General features: G+C 52.8%; 1 protein-coding gene across 2 annotated transcripts in view; it reads right to left on the bottom strand.

Annotated features, from left to right (window-relative positions):
• Positions 1–23,558, bottom strand: part of EXOC3L2 (exocyst complex component 3 like 2) — a 35,220-nt gene extending 11,662 nt beyond the window's left edge. The window contains exons 1-8 of one of the 2 annotated variants that reach the window (XM_054463658.2): positions 23,472–23,558; positions 16,668–17,206; positions 12,416–13,049; positions 9,973–10,084; positions 6,461–6,562; positions 6,270–6,370; positions 5,958–6,068; positions 3,445–3,580 (exon numbers count right to left, since the gene is read on the bottom strand). In XM_054463658.2, the coding sequence (XP_054319633.1) occupies positions 3,445–3,580; positions 5,958–6,068; positions 6,270–6,370; positions 6,461–6,562; positions 9,973–10,084; positions 12,416–13,049; positions 16,668–17,190 (1,719 nt within the window). In that variant the 5' untranslated portion in view covers positions 17,191–17,206; positions 23,472–23,558. Of the gene's footprint in view, positions 1–3,444; positions 3,581–5,957; positions 6,069–6,269; positions 6,371–6,460; positions 6,563–9,972; positions 10,085–12,415; positions 13,050–16,667; positions 17,207–19,944; positions 20,054–23,471 lie in introns of those variants that run through there. The other variant, XM_054463659.2, reaches the window with a different exon arrangement.
• Between the last annotated feature and the right edge of the window lie 560 nt (positions 23,559–24,118).

Genomic DNA, 24,118 nt, shown 5'->3' on the forward strand with positions numbered 1-24,118 from the left:
TGCTGGGTTTTGTTTGTTTGTTTGTTTTGAGACAAGTCTCGCTGTCGCCAGGCTGGGATGCAGTGGTGCGATCTCGGCTCACTGCAACCTCTGCCTCCCAGTCAAGTGATTCTCCTGCCTACTCTCCTGAGTAGCTGGGACTACAGGCACGTGCCACCATGCCCGGCTAATTTTTGTATTTTTAGTAGAGATTGGGTTTCACCGTGTTGGCCAGGATGGTTTCTTGACCTCGTGATCTGCCTGCCTTGGCCTCCCAAAATGCTGGGATTATAGGTGTGAGCCACTGTGCCTGGCAGGGCTTTTTTTTTTTTTTTTTTTTGAGACAGGGTTTTGCACTGTCTCCCAGGCTGGAGTGCGATGGTGTGAACACAGCTCACTACATCCTCGACTTCCTGGGCTCAAGCGATCCTCCCACTTCAGCCTCCCAAGTACCTGGGACCACAGGCACGCATCACCACACCCAGCTTATTGTTTTTTATTTTTTGTAGAGAGGAGGCCTCATTATGTTGCCCAGGCTGGTCTCGAACTCCTGGGCTCAAGCGATCCTCCCGCCTCAGCCTTCAAAAGTGCTGGGATTACAGGTGTGAGCCACCGTGCCCAGCCAGCTCTGTTTTCTGAACCTCCAAAAATGGAGCAAGGCATGAGGGAACCCACATAATGCCTGGGCCCTGGTGATTCTCCCAGGGTCCCCACCCTGGCTGATGCTCACATACACATGCACACTCATGCACACAGCACACACACACAAACACTCCCTCAAAAGCCTACAGCCATTCACACACTCACACAGGCATGCGAGCACAGCACTGTGTCCTGTCTTTTCATGTCTCTAGCTGGTTCTTTTTCTTTCCTTTTTTTTTTTTTTTTTTTGAGACAGAGTCTCACTCTGTCGCCCAGGCTGAAGTATAGTGGCACGATCTCATCTCACTGCAACCTCTGCCTCCCAGGTTCAAGCGATTCTCCTGCCTCAGCCTCCCGAGTAGCTGGGATTACAGGTGCTTGCCACCACGCCTGGCTAACTTTTTGTATTTTTAGTAGAGACGGGGTTTCACCATGTTGGCCAGGCTGGTCTCAAACTCTTGACCTCAAGTGATCTGCCCGCTTTGGCTTCCCAAAGTGCTAAGATTACAGGCGTTAGCCACCATGCACGGTCTATCTCTAGCTGGTTCTGATGTCTCTCCCTCTGTCCCTCTGTCCCAGTTGCTCTCCTTTCCTTCCTCCCTCACCTATCTTGTTTTCTCAGTCTCTGTTTCTTTTGCTTCTGCTCTGTCTGTGTCTCTCTCTCTCTCAAAACATACATAGTGGTTTATAAGGCCAGGCACAGTGGCTCATGCCTGTAATCCCAGCCTGGGTGACAGAGCGAGACTCTTGTCTCAAAAACAATTTAACAAAAAAACAAAAAAGCAAACATACATAGTGGTTTATAGATTAAGATCGTAGATTCGCAATGGGCTCTGCCACTTGCTGGTCTCATCTTCCTCACCTGTAAAATGAACCTACAACCCATCTCATAGGATTGCGGTGAGAATTAAATGAGCCGATACTCTCAAGCACCTGGCACAGTGAGTCCTGAGAATGTGTTTGCTGTTGCTACAAAGTCTGTATATTTAAGATAGCAAGCTGGGTGTGGTGGCTTACATCTGTAATCCCAACACTTTGGGAGGCCAAGTCAGGAGGATCGCTTGAGCCCAGGAGTTCAAGACCAGCCTGAGCAACACAGTGAGACCCTGTCTCTACCAGAAATACAAATAAATAGGCAGGGCGAGGTAGCTCACACCTATAATCCCAGCACTTTGGGAGGCCAACGTGGGCAGATCATGAGGTCAAGAGAGCGAGACCATCCTGGCCGACATGGTGAAACCCCATCTCTACTAAAAATACAAAAATTAGCGTGGTGGTGTGGTGGCAACCGCTATAGCATGGCAGGTGGCAGTAAGTGCTTTGGAGAAAAACAGCAGGGAGTGGGGAGGGGGGTTTGGTCTAGGGGCTTCTGTTTTTTTGTTTTTTCAGAGGGAGTCTCGCTCTGTCATCCAGGCTGGAGTGCAATGGTGCGATCTTGGCTCACTGCAACCTCAGCCCCCTGGGTTCAGGCAATCCTCCTGCCTCAGCCTCCGGAGTAGCTGGGAGTATGCTGCCATGCCTGGCTAATTTTTGTAATTTTAGTAGAGACGGGGTTTTGCCATATTGGCCAGGCTGGTCTCGAACTCCTGACCTCAAGTGATCCACCCACCTTGGCCTCCCAAGTGCTGGGATTATAGGCGTGAGCCACCGCACCCAGTCAGAGCTTCTGTTTTAAATGGGGCAATCAGAGAAGGTCGCACTGAGGTGACATTTGAGTCAAGACTTGAGGCAGGGCATGGTGGCTCACACCTGTAATCCCAGCACTTTGGGAGGCCAAGGTGGGCAGATCACATGAGGCCAGGAGTTTGAGACCAGCCTGGCCAACATGGTAAAACCCCACCTCTACTAAAAATACAAAAAAATTAGCTGGGCGTGGTGGTTCATGCCTGTAATCCCAGCTACTAGGGAGGCTAAGGCAGGAAAATCGCTTGAACCTGGGAGGCAGAGGTTGCAGTGAGCTGAGATTGTGCCATTCCACTCCAGCCTGGGCGACACAGGGAGACTGTCTCAAAACAAAACAAGACTTGAAAGAGGCGTGAGAGGCAGCTATGTGGCTGTGAGAGGGAGAGCATTCCAGGCAGAGGGAAGGGCAAGTGCAAAGGCCCTGAGGCAGGAATGTGCCTGCTGGGTTAAGAGACAGCAAGGCGGCTGGCGTGGCTGGAGTGGGATTAGCGGGAGAGCCAGGAGTTGCGGGGGGATGGTGGCGGGCAGGGGGAGGAGATGAGGTCTGAGAAGGAGAGGGGAGAGGGAAGGGGCTGATTGTGCAGGGTTGTGAGGGCTATGGCGGGATTTTGGCATTTGCTCTGCATGAGCTGGGAGTTGTGGGAGGATTCTGAGCAGAGAGGAGAGTGTTCCACTGTATAACATGGGTTGAGCTTGTGTTATGGCCAGGGACACACTCCCCCTGCAGTCTCTCTCCTCAGTGCTCTCACCCCCCCCACCACATTCACTCACCCACCTTTGCACCGAACCCCTATAGGGCGGGCACGAGGACCAGGAGATGGGTGTATGGGGCTCTGGGGTCTAGGAGAGCCTGAGCAGGGATTTGGGGGACCTCAGTGGGGAGGGGCTCCATCCAAACCTCAAGCCCCCTCCTGCTGATGGCCCTCTGTTCTCCCCCTGGTCACATCATCACAAATCTTCCTTCCTGCACCCTCTCCACCCCACCAACAGCCCAGGCATGGCCTTAACCACCCCTGCCCCCCGCCCCTGTCTGCTTCCCAAACACTGAGCCATGGGCTAAAGGGAACTGGAGGATGGTGGCGGGGGCAGCGCTTCCCTGTCCTGGCATGGGCCCCAACCCTGGCCTCCCATCTCACTCACCTGCAGCTCCTGGAACAGCAGGTCGGCCACGACACGGTGGCAGAGCCGGGTCACGTGGTCCAGAGCACTAGCAGATGCTTCCCGAGCTGGCTCGCTTTCTGGGGGCCCTACCCGGGCCAGGCGCTCGGCCAGAGCTCTGTGGGGATCAACAGAGCCAAAACTGAGGGACCCCAACATCTCAGCCCAGCTGCCTAGACCTGTCTCCCCTTAGGTAGATCAGAGGGGCACAGGGGTGACAGGTCAGATGGGGGGGCTGAGAAAGGTCAGGGACTCTGGAGAGGGGTCAGGGGATGCTTGACAGGTTGGGGATGTCTGGGGATTGGGGGTGTCTGGGGATGTCAGGGGACTCATGGATGTTGGGGGGCTGAGGGATGGATGGCTAGGAGGTCTAGGGTATATTGGGGGAGGGAAGGGGTCTCTCTGTGTCTTCGGGTCTCAGTTTCTCTTGGTGCTTTCTGGGTGAGAGTGTGGAGGCCTCCATTCTAAAACTCTGTGGTTCTTTTTTATTTTTTTGAGACGGAGTCTCGCTCTGTCGCCCAGGCTGGAGTGCAGTGGCGCCATCTCGGCTCACTGTAAGCTCCGCCTCCCGGGTTCCACGCCATTCTCCTGCCTCGGCCTCCAGAGTAGCTGGTACTACGCGCCCACCACCACACCCAGCTAATTTTTTGTATTTTTAGTAGAGACGGGGTTTCACCGTGTTAGCCAGGATGGTCTCGATCTCCTGACCTTGTAATCCACCTGCCTTGGCCTCCCAAAGTGCTGGGATTACAGGCGTGAGCCGCCGCACCCGGCCAAGTCTGGGGTTCTAATGGTCTACAGCTCTGAAACTCTACCCTTACTCTTCTCTTTTTTTTTTGAGACACAGTTTTGCTTTTGTTGCCCAGGCTGGAGTGCAGTGGCACGATCTCGGCTCATTGCAACCTCCACCTCCCAGGTTCAAGTGATTCTCCTGCCTCAGTCTCCCAAGTAGCTGAGACTACAGGCACCCGCACCACACCTGGCTAATTTTTGTATTTTTAGTAGAGACAGGCTTTCACCATGTTGGTCAGGCTGGTCTTGAATTCCTGGCCTCAAGAGATCCGCCCACCTTGGCCTCCCAAAGTGTGGGATTATAGGCGTGGGCCACTGCATCCTGCCCCGGCCATTTATTATTATGATGATGATTTGTAATACAAGTGGTGGAATAGTACACCCACTTCTGCCCTTTCCTTCAACAGCTTGGAGACTTTTCCGTTAGGGCATGAAGAGTTCTCACGCTCCGTTTTAACATCCGAACTGGATTCCACTGCTTAGCTGTCCTATCATTTATTTAATTGGCCCCCGATAGATGGAGAGTTGGTTCCATTTTTTCCAGGGAGGAACCCTGCACATATGTCATATCCCATGAGCTTTTGGCCTCTGAAGGGTGCATTCCTAGAGGATCTGCTGGGTCAAGCGCCCAGTGTTTGTGATTTGGGCAGAAAGTGCTTGGTCCGGATTGTTCTCCATTCAGCAATGGAAGAACACAGACTGCTACAATGACAGGAAATGGGAATGGCCAGGCGTGGTGGCTCATGCTTGTAATGCCAGCATTTTGGGAAGCTGAGGCAGGAGCATCACTTGAGCCTGGGAGTCGGAGACCAGCCTGGGCAACATAGAGAGACCCCCATCTCTTTTATTTTCTTTTTTTTGAGATGGAGTCTCACTCTGTCACCCAGGCTGCAGTGCAGTGATGGGATCTCGGCTCACTGCAACCTCCACCTCCCAAGTTCAAGCGATTCTCCCGCCTCAGCCTCCTGAGTAGCTGGTATTACAGGCACTGCCATCATGCCCAGCTAATTTTTGTATTTTTTTAGAGATGGGGTTTCACTATGTTGACCAGGCTAGTCTTGAACTCCTGACCTGAGATGAACTGCCCGCCTCGGCCTCCCAAAGTGCTGGGATTACAGGTGTGAGCCACCGTGCCCGGCTGACTCCCATCTCTCTCTCTTTTTTTTTTTTTTTTTTTTGAGACGGAGTCTTGCTCTGTCTCCCAGGCTGGAGTGCAGTGGTGTGATCTCGGCTCACTGCAAGCTCCACCTCCCGGGTTCTCGCCATTCTCCTGCCTCAGCCTCCCGAGTAGCTGGGACTACAGGCGCCCGCCACCACGCCTGGCTAATTTTTTTTGTATTTTTTAGTAGAGACGGGGTTTCACCGTGTTAGCCAGGATGGTCTCGATCTCTTGACCTCGTGACCCGCCCGCCTCGGCCTCCCAAAGTGCTGGGATTACAGGCATGAGCCACTGCACCCGGCCAAAATCTGTCATTCTTAGAGTCTTGAATCCGGCGTCTAGGTTTCTGTAATTCGAACACTCCAATATTCAGATGCTCTGTGGTGCTATGGCTGTTTCAAGGACTCCCAGATTTTATGCTTCTAAGATCCCATGCTCAGGCTCCCCTGAGTCAGTTCTGCAATCCCCACCCAGGATCTGGGCATCCCAGGTCAGCTTCCACCTTGGATTGGTCCTCCCTCCATCACACCGTGGATGCCCTCACCTCAGCGGGGGGCCGCAGTTGACCAGGGCGATGGTCTTGCTGATATAGGTGTCAGGTAGCATCTCCCGGACTGCTGGGCTCTCATGGAATCGCTCCACGCGCTGCTGGAAGCTGGTGGGAGGAAAGGGGACAGATGGGGCGCCACTGGGTCAGGGTCCCTCGTGGGCACCCAGCCTGCCAAAGCCACCATCCCTGCGGTGGCACTCTACCTGTCCTCAGGTGACTCCCTCTCATCTCTCCTCTCTCTATTGGATCCCAGGTCCTGATGCCCAACCCCCAGCAGAGCTAACCCGTGCTCCCAGGTCCCCCTACCTCTGCAGGAACTCTGCCAGCCCGCCTAGGCAGCAGTGGGCCATCCGCTCCCCAAACTCCTGGCTGATGCGGGGCGCTCGCTCTGTGTGCTCTTCCAGCAGCTGTGAGGTCCGGGGCGACAAGAAGAGGTGAGGAGGGGCAAGGTCCCACTTTCCATCCAGCCCATCCCCCAGCCTCCCTCCACCTCCTACCTCACACACATCCTGGGCCAGGCTGCTGGGCTGGTCCTCCAGGCTCCCCCAGTGCTCTTCATCCTCCTGCAGCACGCGGAGAAGGGCAGCCCGGGTCTGAGCCTACAGTAGGGAGAGGGGAGACAGGCAGGAGTTAGGGGCTGCCTGGGGGTCTTTTTCCATCTCTTTCTCCCACCACAATCCCCTAGCCCTTAACCCCAAGCAGTTCTGGATTCTACCTATGAGCTTGTCAAGGTGATGCTGGGGAGGGAGGCTGAGCCAGAAAACTTCTGCAGCCCTTCCCACTCCTAACTCTGCGGTTTGGAACTTCATATTAAAAGTCTGTGGTTTGGCCAAGCGCAATGGCTCATGCATGTAATCTCTTTGGGAGGCCGTGGTGGGCGGATCACCTAAGGTCAACAGTTCAAGACCAGCCTGGCCAACATGGAGAAACCCTGTCTCTACTAAAAATACAAAAATTAGCCGGGCGTGGTTGTGCGTGCCTGTAATCCCAACTACTCAGAAGGCAGAGGCAGGAGAATTGCTTCAACCTGGGAGACAGAGGTTGCAATGAGTGGAGATGGTGCCATTGCACTCCAGCCTGGGCAACACGGTGAGACTCCAACTCAAAAATAAAAATAAATAAAATAGGCCAGGTGCGGTGGCTCACGCCTGTAATCCCAGCACTTTCGCAGGTCGAGGCGGGTGGATCACGAGGTCAGGAGATGGAGACCATCCTGGCTAACACGGTGAAACCTCGTCTCTACTAAAAATACAAAAAATTAGCCAGGCGTGGTGGTGGGCGCCTGTAGTCCCAGCTACTCGGGAGGCTGAAGCAGGAGAATGGCATGAACCCGGGAGGTGGAGCTTGCAGTGAGCCGAGATTGTGCCACTGCACTCCAGCCTGGGCAACAGAGTGAGACTCATTCTCAAAAAAAAAATAATAATAAATAAATAAATAAATAAATAAATAAATAAAATAAAATAGTCCATGGTTTTAAGCTTCCTCCATCTAATAAGCAAGGGCTTAATTGTGTGTGTGTGTGTGTGTGTGTGTGTGTATAATTAAATATATAAATATATTTATGTATTAAATATTATATGTTATATAATATGTAATATTTTTATATATTAAATATTAGTATAAGCTATATAATGTATATTATATTAATAATTCATAATACATTATTAATATATTAATAATTTGTATTATATACTATAGTACATGAAATATATAATCTATATTAACATATAAATATTAAATATAAATCAATAATACATATAATAAATAATATATTATAAGTAATATACATATATGTGACCAGGTGTGGTGGCTCATGCCTGTAATCCCAGCACTTTGGGAGGCCAAGATGGGCAGATCACCTGAGGTTGGGAGTTCAAGACCAGCCTCACCAACATGTAGAAACCCCGTTTCTACTAAAAATACAAAATTAGCCAGGCGTGGTGGTGCATGCCTGTAATCCCAGCTACTTGGGAGGCTGAGGCAGGAGAATCACTTGAACCCAGGAGGAGGAGGTTGTGGTGAGCTGAGTTTGTGCCACTGCACTCCAGCCTAGGCAACGAGTGAAACTCCGTCTCAAAAAATATATATATACATTAATATACATATATGTACATAAATGTACACATGTGTACGTTATAATGTTATAATATAATATAAATATTATTGTATATTATTTATAATATACATATTTATATGTTAATATGTATACATAATGTATATTTAATATTTATATTTAATATAAATCCTATTATTACATATTATGATATGTATGAAGTATTATTTATATTAAATATTGTTTTTCATTAGAGGCCGTGTCTTGCTCTGTCCCCCAGGCTGGCATGCAGTGGCACCATCATGGCTCACTGCAGCCTCACACTCCTGGACTCAATCCTCCCGCCTCAGATTCCTGAGTAGCTGAGACTACAGGCATGCGCCACCACACCCAGCTAACTTTTTAAATGTTTTACAAAACATTTTTGTTTTGTTTTTGAGATGGAGTCTTGCTCTGTCGCCCAGGCTGGAGTGCAGTGGTGTGATCTTGGCTCACTGCAAGCTCCATCTCCCGGGTTCACGCTATTCTCCTGCCTCAGCCTCCAGAGTAGCTGGGACTACAGGCACCCGCCACCATGCCCAGCTAATTTTTTGTATTTTTAGTAGAGATGGGGTTTCACCGTGTTAGCCAGGATGGTCTCAATATCCTGACCTCGTGATCCACCCACCTCAGCCTCCCAAAGTGTTGGGATTACAGGTGTGAGCCACTGTGCCCGGCCACAAAACTTTTAAAACAGAGACAGTCTTGCTATGTTGTCCAGGCTGGTCTTGAACTCCTGGCCTCAAGGAATCCTCCCACCTCAGCCTCCCAAAGTGCTGGGATTACAGGTGTGAGCCACCGCGCCCGGCCAAGGGTCTATGTTTTATTGTCTTTTGGTCCCAAGACTCTGCTCTCAGGTTCTGCCAGTTAGTTTAAGATTCTCAGATTCTGTGTTTCAAGAACTCCAAGGCTGGGATGCAAAGGTGTTCACATCTCTGATTCTCTGATCAAATGTGTTGTCTCGGCTGGGGTGACTCATGCTTATACTCCTAGAGCTTTGGAAGGCTGAGGCTGGAGGATCGCTTGAGGCCAGGATTTTGAGACTAGCCTGGGCAAAATGGCAAGACCCTGTCTCTGCAAATTTTTTTTTTTTAATTATCCAGGCATGGTGGTGTGTGCCTGTAATCCCAGCTACTCAGGAGGCTGAGGTGGGAAGATCCCTTGAACCCAGGAGTTCGAGGCTGTAGTGAGCTGTAATCATGCCACTGCACTCCAGCCTGGGCAAAAGAGGGAGACATCTGTAATTAAAAAAATAAAAAAGTATTATCCTCAATTTGATGAGTTTAAGGATCCAGATTTCTTTTCTATGGTTCTAGGCTCTTGAGTAGCATTGACTGATTTCTGTGGCTGGAAGTAGGACTGGAATTGAGACAGCAAACATCACTGTAGCCAGGGAGGGTGTGCATGGCTGGGCCATTCTGCTCAGCAGTGTCTGTGCAGGTTCAGTAATTAACCATGTTTATTACCAGCCCCGCTTATATGTGAAGATCTTTGTCAGCCAGGCATGATGGCAAGTGCCTATGGTCCCAGCTACTGGAGAGGCTGAGGCAGGAGGATCGCTTGAGTCCAGGAGGTCAAGGCTCCAGCCTGGCAACAGAGTGAGACCCTGCCTCAAAAAAAAAAAAAAAAAAAAATCTTTGATGCCATACTTCTGTGAGTCTTTGGGCCTGTGAGCTGCAGTTCTGTGACTAACTTTCTTGTACTCTAAGGTTCGAAGTGTCCCGATATACTGAACCTTTACCAAGTGTCTCTGTACAGCGCCCTTTGTGTCTATGGCATATGGACAGAACTCAGAAGTTCATAAAGGGAAAAGGGAGTTGGAAAGAGTGAAAGGGGGAGGGGACAGGCTTCCCAAGCCCACTGTGACCCCCTCCCTCCACAGCACCTCCCACTTCCAAAATGCAAAGTTCCAGATACCTTAACATCTGTGACGCATTCATCCTCCAAACCCCGCAGGGTGCCAGGGGACAGAAGGGGCCCCAGCTCCCCATTCTCCAGGGCGGCCGTGTCCACCAGCCCTAGGACCTCTCTGGGGGTGGGGGTGAGAGAAAAGGAGGTCTGTGAAAAGCGGGGTTGGGCAGTTGGACCCTTCCCCACACCCTCCTACCCAGTGTTTCTGTGACCCTGGGCCACTCCCTTCCTCTCTCTAAGTCAGCTCTGCTCATCCCTCAGAGGAAGTCTTTGGAATTGTTGCTTCCCCGGCTCCAGCTCTCTGAGTCAGCTCCCTGATGGATGGTGTCCGGGCATGATATTTAGGGGTCAAGTCCAGGCTTGAAGATCTGACACGCAAGGCTTCGCCCATGATCCATTTCACCAGACAGAAGTTCCCCTTTGCACCTATGCTCCGAGGCCCTGCTGCCTTACCTGGCCTTGGAGGCTTCCCCAGTCCAGCCCTCTCTCCCCGCCTTCTACTCGCTTACATGCCTGGAGCTATGTGATATCATCAATATCCACCCCCACACACCCCAGACTTGGGCTTGTGGCATCCTCTCAATTATAAACACCATCTCCCTACAAATTGAACCAAACCCAGTTCCCACCACTCTTGGAAGCTTTCCGGACTCCCTATCCCGCCTCCATCCCTTACAGATAACATGAGAGCATTATCGACATACATTCCCAAATGAGATCTATGTGGTTGATGTGGGTATCTGTTGCCTTCCCAGTCTTCTGGTGACAGCATCCTGATTTTGTTGGAAGAACCACCCACCCCCTTCACTGTCCAATGTGTGGCTTGGATGTGGCTAACTCCCTTTTCTCTGGGGCAGACAGGTGACCTGGAGGTGGCTAATCACCATATTCCATCCCCTGGCCACAAGAATGGGTATGTTTTAGGACACAAAGCCTCAACAGTAATAAGATTCTAGGACTGAGAAGGACCGTGGTGCTGAGGTTCTGGGTGCTACGCTTATAGAATTGAAGGGGCAAACAGCACTCAAGTCCTAAAACTGGGCCGGGCGTGGTGGCTCACACCTGTAATCGAAGCACTTTGGGAGGCCAAGGTGGGTGGATCACTTGAGGTCAGGAGTTCGAGACCAGCCTGGCCAACATGGTAAAACCCTACCTCTACTAAAAATACAAAAAAATTAGGCTGGGCACAGTGGCCATGCATGTAATCCCAACACTTTGGGAGTTCGAGGCAAGTGGATCACCTGAGGTTAGGAGTTCAAGACCAGCCTGGCCAACATGGTGAAACCCCGTCTCTACTAAAAATACAGAAATTAGGTGTGCATGATGGTGGGTGCCTGTAATCCTAGCTACTCAGGAGGCTGAGGCAGGAGAATCACTTCAACCCGGGAGGCGGAGGTTGCAGTTGGCAGAGATTGCAGCACTGCACTCCAGCTTGGGCGACAGAGCAAGACTCCGTCTCAAAATAAATAAATAAATAAATAAATAAATAAATAAATAAATAAAGTCCTAAAACTAGGAGGATCAACAGTGTTGAGGTTCTAAGACCAAAAGAGGGAATGAGGCTAAGGTTTAGGATTCAAAGATTCATTGGTACTAAGCTTCTATGGTTGAGCCATAAATTCTAAGTTCTAAGATTGGAAACGTCAACAGTACTAATGCCCTAGGCTTTAAAGAGAAAGCAGTGTAGGATTCTAGAATTCTAAGTGTCGTTGTATTAAGGTGAAAGGTCAGTGGGGCAATGGTTCTAGGAAGGAATGGTCAACAGTGCTAAAACTCTAAGACTGGAAGGGTGAACAGCTAAGATTCTAGTAGTGTAAGTGTCATGAAGGCCAGGTTCTTGGACTGGTGGGCCTACGGTGCTGAGCTACTAGGATTGAAACTGTCGATAGTGCTAAAATTGTAGAACTGGAAGAGTCAATGGTGCCAATAGGTTCTAGGTCTGAAAGGGTGGGAATGCTAGGATTCTAAGACTGGAAGCGTCAGTGTTACTTAGATGCTACAGTGTAACTGTTGATGATGCTAAGGTTGTATGTAGGTCTAGAAGAATGAATGGTGTTGAGATTTTAGGAACAGAAAAGTAGCAACGCGAAGGTTCTAGGACTAGAGGAATCAATGGTGCTAAGATTCGGGGACTGGAAGGGTGGACAGCCAGTCGATCTAGAGTCTAAGTGTTGACAGAGCGCTGAGGTTCTTGGACCACAATGGTGCCGGAGCTCTTTTAGGACTCCAAGTGTCCATGGTACTAAGGTGCTGGAACCGGAAGCCTGGGTAGCAGTGAGATTCTAGGATTGTAACTGTCAGCGGTGCTGACGACTGGCTGGGTCAATGGTGTCAAAGTGCTAGGACTGTAGGGTCAGCTGTCCCAAGGTCCTTAAGGTCAGAAGAGGCCAGTGCTAGGGGGTGGGGCTGGGGGTTTCACGTGACCTTGGGCAACTTGAGTCCAGCTCACCTGGGGTAGACCTGATTGTGCCAGTGCAGCAGCGCGTAGCGGTCGGCCAGCGGCAGCCTGCGACGGGCGGAGGCCCCCAGCCACTCGGCCAGGGCCCCGTGGTAGCCGCGCAGGTAGACGCTGAAGGCGCCCAGGCCGGCGGGGTAGGCGGGCGCCAGGCGGCCCCGCACCACGGCCATATCCTCCAGCAGCCGCGCCCGCAGCGCCTCCAGCTGCCCGGCCAGGCCCCCGGGCGCCCCGGGAGCCGCTGCCTCTAGGCGCTCCCGGGCCGCGCGCGCCACAGCTTCGGCCCAGCGGGCGCGCAGTTTGCGGGCCGCCCCGGGCCCCCGACGCCCGTCGGCCGCCTCCTCCTGCACCAGCACCTGGCCCAGCTGCGCCACCGCGCCCGCCCCGGCGCACGCGCCCGGCCCGGGGCCCGCCAGCGTCTCGCGCACCAGCGCCCACAGCTCGCGCTGCAGTGCCTCGTACAGCAGCGCCACGTCCCGCGCCCGGCGGCCCCCGCCAGCGCCCTCGGCCTTAGGAGGCCCAGGCGCGCCGCCCCCCGACGGCGCCAGCTCCTCGGCCTCCAGCTCCAGGATATGCTCGTCCGCGCGTGCCAGTTCGCGCTGCTGGATCAGGCTCAGAATCTCCAGCACTGCGGGAGGAAGGCGGGAGGTCAGCAGTGCGCGGGGGGAGGAGGGCGATGCCGGACGCGGGGTTGGGGGGTGCTTAGGAAGGGGAGAGAGATGAGGGGAAGAGGGTTACAGGAGGCGGGAAGGTGTGGGGGCAGAGAAGAGCCCGGAGAAGAGCAAGAAAGAAAGATGTTGAGTGAAGGATGTAGGGGAGGGGTCAGGGTGAGGGGCTCATGCTTGTAATCCTAGCACTTTGGGAGGCCGAGGCTGGCGGATCACTTGAGGTCAGGAGTTCAAGACCAGCCTGGCCAACATGGCAAAACCTCGTCTCTACTAAAAATACAAAAATTAGCCGGGCGTAGTGGCGTACACCTATAATCCCAGCTACTCGGGAGGCCGAGGCAGGAGAATCGCTTGAACCCGGAAGGCAGAGGTTGCAGTGAGCCGAGATCGCGCCACTGCACCCCAGCCTGGGCAACATGTTGAGCGAGACTCTATCTCAAAAATAAATAAATAAGAACTTAAAAAAGAGAGGGAAAAGAAAAATGCCTGTGACTGAGGAAGGGATCTGGGGAGGTTGCAGGGCGGAAAAATGGAGGAGGGGTCGGAGGAGGCGGGAGCGAGCGTCGAGAGAGGAGCCACTGATGGGGTCTTTTTGGGGTGGCGATGGCTGTGGGCTGATCTGGCCCTCTGATGAGTTCAGACTGCCTCGAGAAAGGGGAGTCGTGGGGCTGGAAGGCCTCTGAGGCTGAAGGAGGGTCCTGGCAGCCCAGGGTTACCCTCGACACCTCCACCCCCCTCCACTTCCTCCCTGGCAGAGAAACTATTTCCTGGCCAGCGCTATTTCTGCCCATCCGTTTCCAGAAGGCGGGGCTCTAGTCACCCCCTCCTCACCTCCCTCCAGTGCCCTCCCAGTCCCCAGGGAGCTGGGGCTGAAATAGCCTCTGGCCAGAACGTGGAGGGCATCAGAGGACAGAAAAGGCTCTCCTGAGGTCCCCAGCCCTGGAGCAGTTCGGGCCTCAGGGCTAAAAGCAGGGCTCAGGCACGGGAGCAGAGATAAAGGCAGGGTTGGGGGTGGCGGTGAATTAAGATGGGGATTGGGGCAGGGATGGGGATAGGGCTGGAGGTGAGGATGGGGTGAAGGTGGGGGTTGGGATGAGGGAATTTAGGGTTAGGATGAGGTCAGGTGGGAGTCTGGACAGAAATGGGAAAGAGGCAAGAATGACATTGGGGTCTGGGTAGGGATGAGGTTGGAGAGGTGGGGGAGGGGAATGTAGGTGAAAGCTGAGGATGGAAAGGACATAAAGATTGATGTGAAGGCCGGGCGCGGTGGCTCACGCCTGTAATCGTAGCACTTTGGGAGGTGGGTGGATCACCTGAGGTCAGGAGTTCGAGACCAGACTGACCAATATGGTGAAACCTCGTCTCTACTAAAAATACAAAAATTAGCCAGGCATGGTGGTGCGTTCCTGTAGTCCCAGCTACTCAGGAGGCTGAGACAGGATAATTGCTTGAACCCAGGTGGCGAAGGCTGCAGTGAGCTGAGATCTTGCCATTTCACTCCAGCCTGGATGACAGAGCTAGACTCCATCTCAAAAAAAAAAAAAAAAAGATTGATGTGAGTTTGAAGATGAGTTGGGGAAGTGAGTTGGGCTTGGGAATAGGAACGTGGATGGAATTGAAGATGGAGGTTGGGGATGGGGGTTTAGGACTGGGACTCAGGATAGGGGTGAAGATACATTAGGGATGAAGAGGAGGTTGCATTTGGAGTTGGAGTTGAAACTGGGGGCTGAGGAAGAACTAGGAACTCAAATAGGACTGAATAAGGAGGTTGATGGCCAGGTGCGGTGGCTCATGCTTGTAATCCCAGCACTTTGGGAGGCTGAGGCGGGTGGATCACCTGAGTTCAGGAGTTCGAGACCAGCCTGGCCAACATGGCAAAACCCCATCTCTACTAAAAATACAAAAAAAAAATTAGCCAGGCATGGATGGTGATGCATGCCTGTAATCCCATCTACTTGGGAGGTTGAGACAGGAGAATCGCTTGAACCCAGGAAGCGGAGGTTGCAGTGAGCCGAGATTGCACCATTGCACTCTAGCCTGGGCAACAGAGTGAGACCCCATCTCAAAGGAAAAAAAAAAAAAAGAGGTTGCCAGAGGGAAATGGGTGGAAGGTGGGTGCTGAGAGGGGCGTGGGGTTGGGGGTTAAGAGTGAGACCAAAAGAGTGAAAAAGGGTTGAAGGTGAATATGGGGAAGAATGGGATATGAAACGTGACTGGACCAGTTGGGGGTTGCCATGGTGTTGGACGTAGACAATGACATTAAAGATGGCGTTGGACCACGCGCGGTGGCTCACGCCTGTCATTCCAGTGCTTTGGGAAGCTGAGGCAGGAGGATCACTTGAAGCCAGGAGTTCAAGACCAACTTGAGCAACATAGCGAGACCCCATCTCTACAAAAATGTAAAGATTAGCCAGGTGTGATCGTGTGTGCCTGTAGTCCCAGCTACTCTGGCGGCTAAGGTGGGAGGATTGCTTGAGCCCAGGAGGTCAGGGCTGCAGAGAGCCATGATTGCACCATTGCACTCTAGCCTCCAGCCTGGGTGATAGAGCGAGACCCTGTCTCCAAAATTAGATGGCATTTGGAGGAACGGATGAGCCGTATGAGAAGCATATGGATGTGTCTCAGATAGAGACTGATGGTGGGCTTGGAATAAGTGTGGGGTGAGAACAGAAAAGGCACTGAGGAAGACACTGGGGCTTGGAGTAGGAATGGGGACTGAGGATGAAGACAGGGTGGTGTTAGGGATTGAATTATGTCCCCCCAGAAAAAAAAAAAGATATGTGAAGTCTTCACCCCAGTACATCAGAATGTCACCTGATTTGGAAATAGGGTCTTTACAGAGGCAATCAAATTAAAGTGAGATGACAGGGCAGACCCAAATACCATGTGAGTGGTGTCCTCATAAAAAGGAGAAATTGGCCAGTCGCCGTGGCTCAAGCCTGTAATCCCAACATTTTGGGAGGACGAGGCTGGCAGATCACTTGAGGTCAGGAATTCGAGACCAGCCTGGCCAACATGGTGAAACCTCATCTCTACTAAAATACAAAAATTATCCAGGTGGCACATGCCTGTAATATCAGCTACTCGGGAGGCTGAGGCAGGAGAATCGTTTGAACCCAGGAGGCAGAGGTTGCAGTGAGCCTAGATTGCGCCACTGCACTCCAGCCTGGGCGACAGAGCGAGACTCTGTCTCAAAAAAAATAAAATAAAATAAAGAAATTGAAGAAATTGGGGATAGAAAGAGAAGGGGGAGAGATGAGACCAAAATCAGGTATTCCCTTGGCTTTAGACATGGGAATAGGGCTGAAGACGGCAGGTGGAGGAGGCAAAGATTGAGGGTGGGCATATATTAACAGGTGGCACTGAAGAGAAAGGTTGACGACAGGGATTAGGACTGCAGTGGTAACGGGTTGGAGCTGGCATGGAGGTGGGAGATGTGAGTTAGACATGTGAATTGCAGGTCGGGGTCACAGGTGGTAGCTGGGATGGGCTTAAGTATGAAGCCTGGGACCACCAGGGCTGGGGATGGACATGGGCACTGGGATTCTCCCAGGACAGGGTCAGAACTCCAGACTCACCTGACAATGGCTCCTTCATCTTTGGGGGCTCTGGGACCTTGGGTGGGGGCTCTGGAGCTGCCTCACCTGCAGGCACCACTCTCTCAGCCAGGGACGCACGTTGGGGCTTGGATCCACGCCCCAGTCTCAGGAAGGCCAGTCTCCGGGCGGCCTCCCCCGCTGCCTCCTCGTCGCCATGGGCTCGGGTCCCATGCAGCCGGGCCAGGAGGCCAAAATCTGCTGAGCTCCTGCGTATCCCTGGTACCAGCACACGGCCCAAGAAAGAGCGGGGCTGCCCATCCCCAGGGCTGCCTGCCCGCCGGCCCGGGGCCCAGCCCAGCCGGAAGGGGGCCAGGCCAGCAAGCTTCTCCAGGGTGGCGCGGCGGCGACAAGATGTTCCATTGGGGAGGGACCCCAGCTCCCCGGCCTCTTCTTCCTCCAGTCCTGAAACTTCTTCAAAGGGGTTCCGAGAGGACCTCAGGGGCAGGGTACCCGCCCGGGGCACCTTAGGGTCTGACACTCCCAGATTCTTCAGGATAGGCATTTTGACAGGTGGGGACCTGGGGAAAAAAATAATGACCATGGGTGATGCTGATGACAATGGTGGTGTGGATGACGGTGCTTCTGTGTACCGACCACTTTGGGGTGAGCGTACCAGACACTTGCCTGAGCACTTAATAAGCCCTTGATCTGCACAAGCTTATAAGATGGGGACTTTTTTTTTTTTTTTCCAGACGGGGTCTCGCTCTGTCACCAAGGCTGGAGTGCAGTGGCGCGATCTCAGCTCACTGCAAGCTCCACCTCCCAGGTTCACGCCATTCTCCTGCCTCAGCCTCCTGAGTAGCTGGGACTACAGGCGCCTACCACCACGCCCGGCTAATTTTTGTATTTTTAGTAGAGACAGGGTTTCACTGTATTAGCCAAGATGGTCTAGATCTCCTGACCTTGTGATCCACCCGCCTCGGCCTCCCAAAGGGCTGGGATTACAGGCGTGAGCCACCGCATCTGGCCTTTTTTTTTTTTTTTTTGACATGGAGTCTCACTCACTCTGTCACCCAGGCTGGAGTGCAGTGGCACAATCTCGGCTCACTGCAACCTCCGCCTCCCAGGTTCAAGCAATTCTCCTGCCTCAGCCTCCGGAGTAGCTGGGACTACAGGCACGCACCACCACACTAGGCTAAGTTTTATATTTTTAGTAGATATGTGGTTTCACCATGTTGGCCAGGCTGGTCTTGAACTCCTGACCTCAGGTGATCCACCTACTTCAGCCTCCCAAAGTGCTGGGATTACAAGCGTGAGCCACCTCTCCTGGCCTGGAATATTCTCTGTCTTAAGTTGATCCTCCTACTCCGTGGAGAAACAGGCTCAGAGAGGGGAAGGCTCCCTCTCAAGGTGACACAGTCAGTCCAAGGGCAGAGATGATATGGGGACTCAGGCCCCACCATCCACCCAGACGTCCAGGGCAGACTCCTGAGCACCTGCCTACACCCCCTCATCCCCTTCATTTCTCCTGTTTGATTTGTACCCTTGTTATCTCTCCCTCATTCATCTCTTCAGCAAAAACTTACTGGGAAATGTCTAGAATAGGCAAAGCCTTTTTTTTTTTTTTTTTTTTTTGAGACTGGGCCTCACCCTGTCACCCAGGCTGGAGTGCAATGGCCCCATCATAGTTCACTGCAGCCTGAAACTCTTGGGCTCAAATGATCCTCATACCTCAGCCTCCTCAGCAGCTGGGACTACAGGTGTGTACCACCATGCCCCCTTAATTAATTAGTTTATTTATTTATTGAGGCAGGGTCTTGCTATGTTGCCCAGGCTGGTCTCAAACTCCTGGCCTCAAGGGATCTACCTGCCTCTGCCTCCCAAAGTGCTGGGATTACAGGTGAGTCACCTCGCAGATCTCTAGGCAAATCCTTAGAGACTGAAAGGAGACTGACAGTTACCTACAGGACTGGAGAGAACGGGGAATGGCGAGTGGCTGCTAATGGATGCAGGGTTTCCTTTTGGGGAAAAGAAGACACTCTGGAACTAAATAAAGGTGATGGTTGTACAACATTGTGAATGCATTAAATGCCACTTAATTGTATGCTTTTAAAATGGCTTGAGGCCAGGCATGGTCGCTCATGCCTGTAATCCCAGCACTTTGGGAGGCAGAGGCAGGCAGATCACCTGAGGTCAGGAGTTCGAGACCAGCTTGGCCAACATGGTGAAACCCCGTCTCTACTAAAAATAAAAAAATAAAAAAATTAGCCGGGCATGGTGGCACACACCTGTAATCCCAGCTACTCGGGAGGCTGAGGCAGGAGAATTGTTTGAACCCAAGAGGCAGAAGTTGCGGTGAGCTGAGATCACACCACCGCATTCCGGCCTGGGCAATAGAGCAAGACTCAGTCTCAAAAAACAAAAAAAAAACAAACAGCTTACTAGGTATTTGCCATGGGCCCAGCCCTGTGCAGGCATTAGGGACACAGCAGTGGCCAGGGCAGCCCCAGTCCCTGCCCTCACAGCTTCCTGAGTCCTGCCCATTCCATCTCCTAAGCCTCTCTTCAGTCTGTGCTCCCTCCTTTCACTCCCTTCCCTTAGCCCCTACCCCAAGCGGAACCCTTGCCCACTTCCCTGCCCTGGCCTCCTCCCTGGTCCCCAGCCTCTAGTCTTGGCACCTCCATTCTACCTTTGAGGGCCTTGAAAAAGCCTAAACCAGGCCAGGCGCAGTGGCTCATGCCTGTAATCCCAGCACTTTGGGAGGCCGAGGCGGGCGGATCATGAGGTCAGGAGATCGAGACCACGGTGAAACCCCATCTCTACTAAAAATACAAAAAATTAGCTGGGCGCAGTGGCGGGCGCCTGTAGTCCCAGCTACTCAGGAGGCTGAGGCAGGAGAATGGCGTGAACCTGGAAGGCGGAGATTGCAGTGAGCCGAGATCGCGCCACTGCATTCCAGCCTGGGCGACAGAGCGAGATTCCATCTCAAAAAAAAAGAAAAAGCACAAACCTGCTCTTCTCCATCTCCTAAGCCTTCCATGGCTCCCCAGTGCCTTCAGGACAAAGCCGAGGCCTCTCGCCACAGCCTTCATGCTCTGGCAGCTGCACACGCCACTAGTGCTGTCCCGTAGCCTCCTCCTTACCCCAGGAGCCTCCAGGTTTCAGCATATGCTGGTGCTTCTACGTAGACACCTGTTCTCCATGGTCCAGTCAGGACTTCAGGACTCACATTTCAGGACTCAGCCCCATGCCCCCTCCTCCAGGACGCCCTCCGTGACCCTCAGGCTCCCACAGTCCCTGGGTTCCCACACCTCACCTCTGCCTGCTCTGGGTTGTCCCTGTCTGGGGACAGATCTGTGTCCCTTACTGGACTGCAAACCTCAGGAGGACAGGGCTGGGGCTGTCTCAGTCACCACTGTGTCCCCAGCTCCCAGCACAGTGCAGACACTCAGGGAATGGGTGCTAAACAGGAAATGAAGGAAGGAAAGAGGCAAGACAGTTCATTCCTTGTGTGGGGAGGAGGAGGGTGAGTTGAGCTGGAAGAGGTCACTAGGGAGCAGCCCACGCAGGGCTTTAAGTTCCTTGATAAGGGACAGGCTTTCTTCCAAGAGCCCTGCAGAGCCACAGATAGGTGCTTTTTAAAACAATGAAATAGTTCAAACATTCAGAAAAGTACAGAAGACAAGCTTAATAAACACTTCTGTGCCTGCAATCCTAGCCACAGCTCACACAATCATTTGCTCTCTTAGTTCAGGTTTTTGTTGTTGCTTTTGTCTTTAGAGACAGGGTCTCACTCTGTTGCTCAGGCTGGAGTGCAGAGGCGTGATCATGGCTCGCTGCAGCCTCGAACTCCTGGGCTCAAGCGATCCTCCCACCTCAGCCTCCCAAGCAACAGAGACATCCTGCTAATTTTATTTTTAAATTTTTTGTTATAGATGGGGTCTTGCTATATTGCCCATGCTGGTCTGGAACTCTTGCTCCTGGCCTCAAGCAATCCTCCCTTCTCGGTCTCCCAAAGTGCTAGAATTATAGGCGTGAGCCACCGTCCACTGCCCTGATTTTTGTTTTAAAGAACAAGCCAGGCGCGGTGGCTCACGCCTATAATCCCAGCACTTTGGGAGGCTGAGGAGGGAGGATCACCTGAGGTCAGGAGTTTGAGACAAGCCTGGCAAACATGGTGAAACCCTGCCTCTACTAAAAACACAAAAATTAGCTGGGTGTGGTGGCGGGTGCCTGTAGTCCTAGCTACTTGGGAGGCTGAGGCAGGAGAATCGCTTGAACCCAGGAGGCGGATGCTGCAGTGAGCCTAGACTGTGCCACTGCACTCCAGCCTGGGCAACAGAGTGAAACTCCATCTCAAAAAAAAAAAAAAAAAAAAAGAATTACAAATGCGTGTAGCCTCCTCCTGCCACCTCTCCTGGTCCCATTCACTCTGGCCTTCTCTTAAGGAATCCAGCATCCAGAATGAATGTGCTGTCTACCCGTCCAAGTAGATTTTTATCCCATGCTCCATAGACTTGTATCCAGAAATAATATACTGTTCTACATGGTTTCAAACTCTCTATAAATGGTATCATACTATTTGTATCTTGCAACTTGCTTTAAAATTTATTTTTTTGCTCACATTATGAACTTGTGAGAATTTATCCATGTCTAGCCATACAGCTCCAGTTCATTTAAGTGCTATGTAATATTCCACTGTATGAATTGTGTAAAGGGTCAGATGTTCACTCATTCTCCAATTGCTGGACCTGTAGCTTGTTTGTCACCAGGACAGGGTTCTAAGCAGGTCAGGACAGGGTCAGGATTATGCAGACGTGCGGGGGTGGACAGGAGGCCTGGGAAGAGGGTGGTGTGCAAAAGGCCTGGGTTGCCTAGGCTGTGGGTAAGAGCACCCCTTTCCATGATGGGGAGGCCCCTTCTTTCTTCCCCTGTTTCAACCCCTGAGCTGCTGCTTCTCAACCCTCCAGTTCCTAGAAACACTCTCGGCCCTCCTTCCAGTCTCCATGGGCCCCCGCCCCCCCAGGAGGCAGTCGCCGTGACGACCCCTTGCCTGGAGCCCCCATGGCTGTGTGCAATAGATACTCCCCCATGCACACACATTATTTGCACACTCATTTCTCTTTTATTTTATTTTATTTTTTCAGATGGAGTCTCGCTCTGTCACCCAGGCTGGAGTGCAATGGCGCGATTTCAGCTCACTGCAACCTCCACCTCTAGGGTTCAAGCAATTTCTCCTGCCTCAGCCTCCCAAGTAGCTGGGACAACAGGTGCCCACCACCACGCCTGGCTAATTTTTGTATTTTTAGTAGAGACGGGGTTTCACCATATTGGCCAGGCTGGTTTCGAACTTCTGACCTTGTGATCCGCCTGTTTCGGCCTCCCAAAGTGCTGGGATCACGGGTGTGAGCCACTGCGCTCTGTCCTTCTGTTTTATTTTTTAGACAGTCTCACTCTGTCACCCAGGTTGGAGTGCAGTGGCGTGGTCTCGGCTCACTGCAACCTGTGCTTCCCAGTCTCAAGCAATCCTCCCACCTCAACCTCCCGAGTAGCTGGGACTACAAGTGCAAGTCACCACACCTGGCTAATTTTTGTATTTTTAGTAGAAATGAGGTTTCGCCCTGTTGCCTAGGCTGGTCAACTCCTGAGCTCAAGCGATCCACCTGCCCCAGCCTCCCAAAGTGGCTGGGATTACAGTCATGAGCCACCACACCCGGCCTTGATTTCTCTTTCATCCTCTGAACTGGCATCCACATGCCTCATCCCAAAATGGCTCCATCATCCCCCCTCCACCCCATAACTGTCTCCATCTTCCTCTCCAAATTTCAGGCTCGAATTTCCCTCCGATTGAAGTCAACCTTGCCCAGACTACATCTGACTTTCCCCCACCTGGCTTCAATATCGCCTCCAAACTGGATCCAACATCCCCAAACCTGGCTGCAACATTTTCCCAAAACTGTCGCCGACGTCTTTCCCCTTCCTGGCTCCAACAGCCGCCTCTGCAAACTGGTGCTGACATCCTGCCCCCTCCAACCCTCTGTCTGCCTCCCAGTGCCCAGCCCCTGACTCACTTCCGAGGCATCCCTCAAGCCCCCAGCCTCTCAGGCCCGCAGGATGTCTTGGCCACCAGAGCTTCCCTCTTTGAGCCCCTCCTCCTCTTCCTCACTGCCAGCCTTTTCCCTGGAGTCCCTAACCTTCTGAGCGGCCCTGACCTCGGTTTGCAGAATCCATCACCTCCAACGCTCAGCGTCTATATTAGAGAATGGTCTTTCTGTATGGCATGTCCCCAAGCCCAACCCCAACCAGTGCAACCCCAATCCAGTCCTTGACCCCAAACACAATCCTGTCATCAGCCCAGACCACTGCAAGCTCATCCACATCTCCAATCCCAACCTGATCTCGGTCTCTCCTGCTTGATCTGAATCCCCACCTGGTCCCTGTCTCCCATCTCCGAGACCCCATCTCTTGGGATAGAACAAATATTCGATCCTTCCTGTCCTCAGTCTTCCCGCCCAGACTCGCAGGACATTCGACCCAATGTCATCTCATCTCTCTTCTCCTTTGGTGGCACCAAGGTGTTCAATGCTCCCTTGCACCCTTTCTGGACCCTGCGAGTCCTCAAATTCTCCCCTGTACCCTCCTCTCATTCTCATCTCCTTTCTGCCTTCTCGCTGGCACCCCCCTGGAGTCAGGCCCCAGATTCTCTCTTTGCCCCCAGCCTCTGCTGGGATCAAGGCACAGGTTCTCATGAGCTCTGGTCCAGTGCAACTCAGGGCAACTCTTTTCCCAGAAGGGCTACCAGTAGGAGCTGGGACCCCTTTCCCCTGTCCCCAGCACACTCACCTCTGTCCTCCTGCCTGTCCTTCTGTTCCCGCTGCTGTCCTGTCCCCAGGCTACTTCAGCCAGGACTGCTGAGAGCTTGGATCTGAGTTGGGGGGGTGCTCGGAGGAGGACAATTTCCTGTCAGGAAACCCCTCCCTCTCTGGGGCCAGGGGCGGGAAGGACTCATTATCTGTCTGCCCTTTTAGGCCAGGCTGCGGTTGGGCTGGGAAGGCCGAGGCGCACAGCCGGGCCCCCACCCTCACCCCGGCTCCAGGCCGGAATCCGCCCACGCCTGCATGCTCTTCACGCCTCCCAAGGTGACAACACCATCCTGGGCGCCCCGGGGAGACACCCCAAGCTGGACGCCAGCCCAGAGCTGCTCTCCAGCATGGGCAAGCCCGGAGGCCTTAGAATGAGAACTGGGGGGCAGGCACGCATCTCTTTAGAGTTCCCTGCCATGGGCTGAAGACCAGGAGGGAAGTTTGGCTGGGTCCAGGGGCTGGGGAGGGGGACCTACGGAGGACGGCACTGGACATGGCTTTGGAATTGTGGTTCTTTGTCTAGAAGCCCCTGTACCCAGGTCTCTGCATGAGGCCCTCCTTTTCATCATCCCAGTTCCAGCCCCACGGTCTCTTCCTCTGTTCTCCACTGTCCCGTCTCACAGAGGC

Source organism: Pongo pygmaeus, chromosome 20 (assembly GCF_028885625.2).
Source record: "Pongo pygmaeus isolate AG05252 chromosome 20, NHGRI_mPonPyg2-v2.0_pri, whole genome shotgun sequence".
In the NCBI taxonomy this organism is placed as follows: domain Eukaryota; kingdom Metazoa; phylum Chordata; class Mammalia; order Primates; family Hominidae; genus Pongo; species Pongo pygmaeus.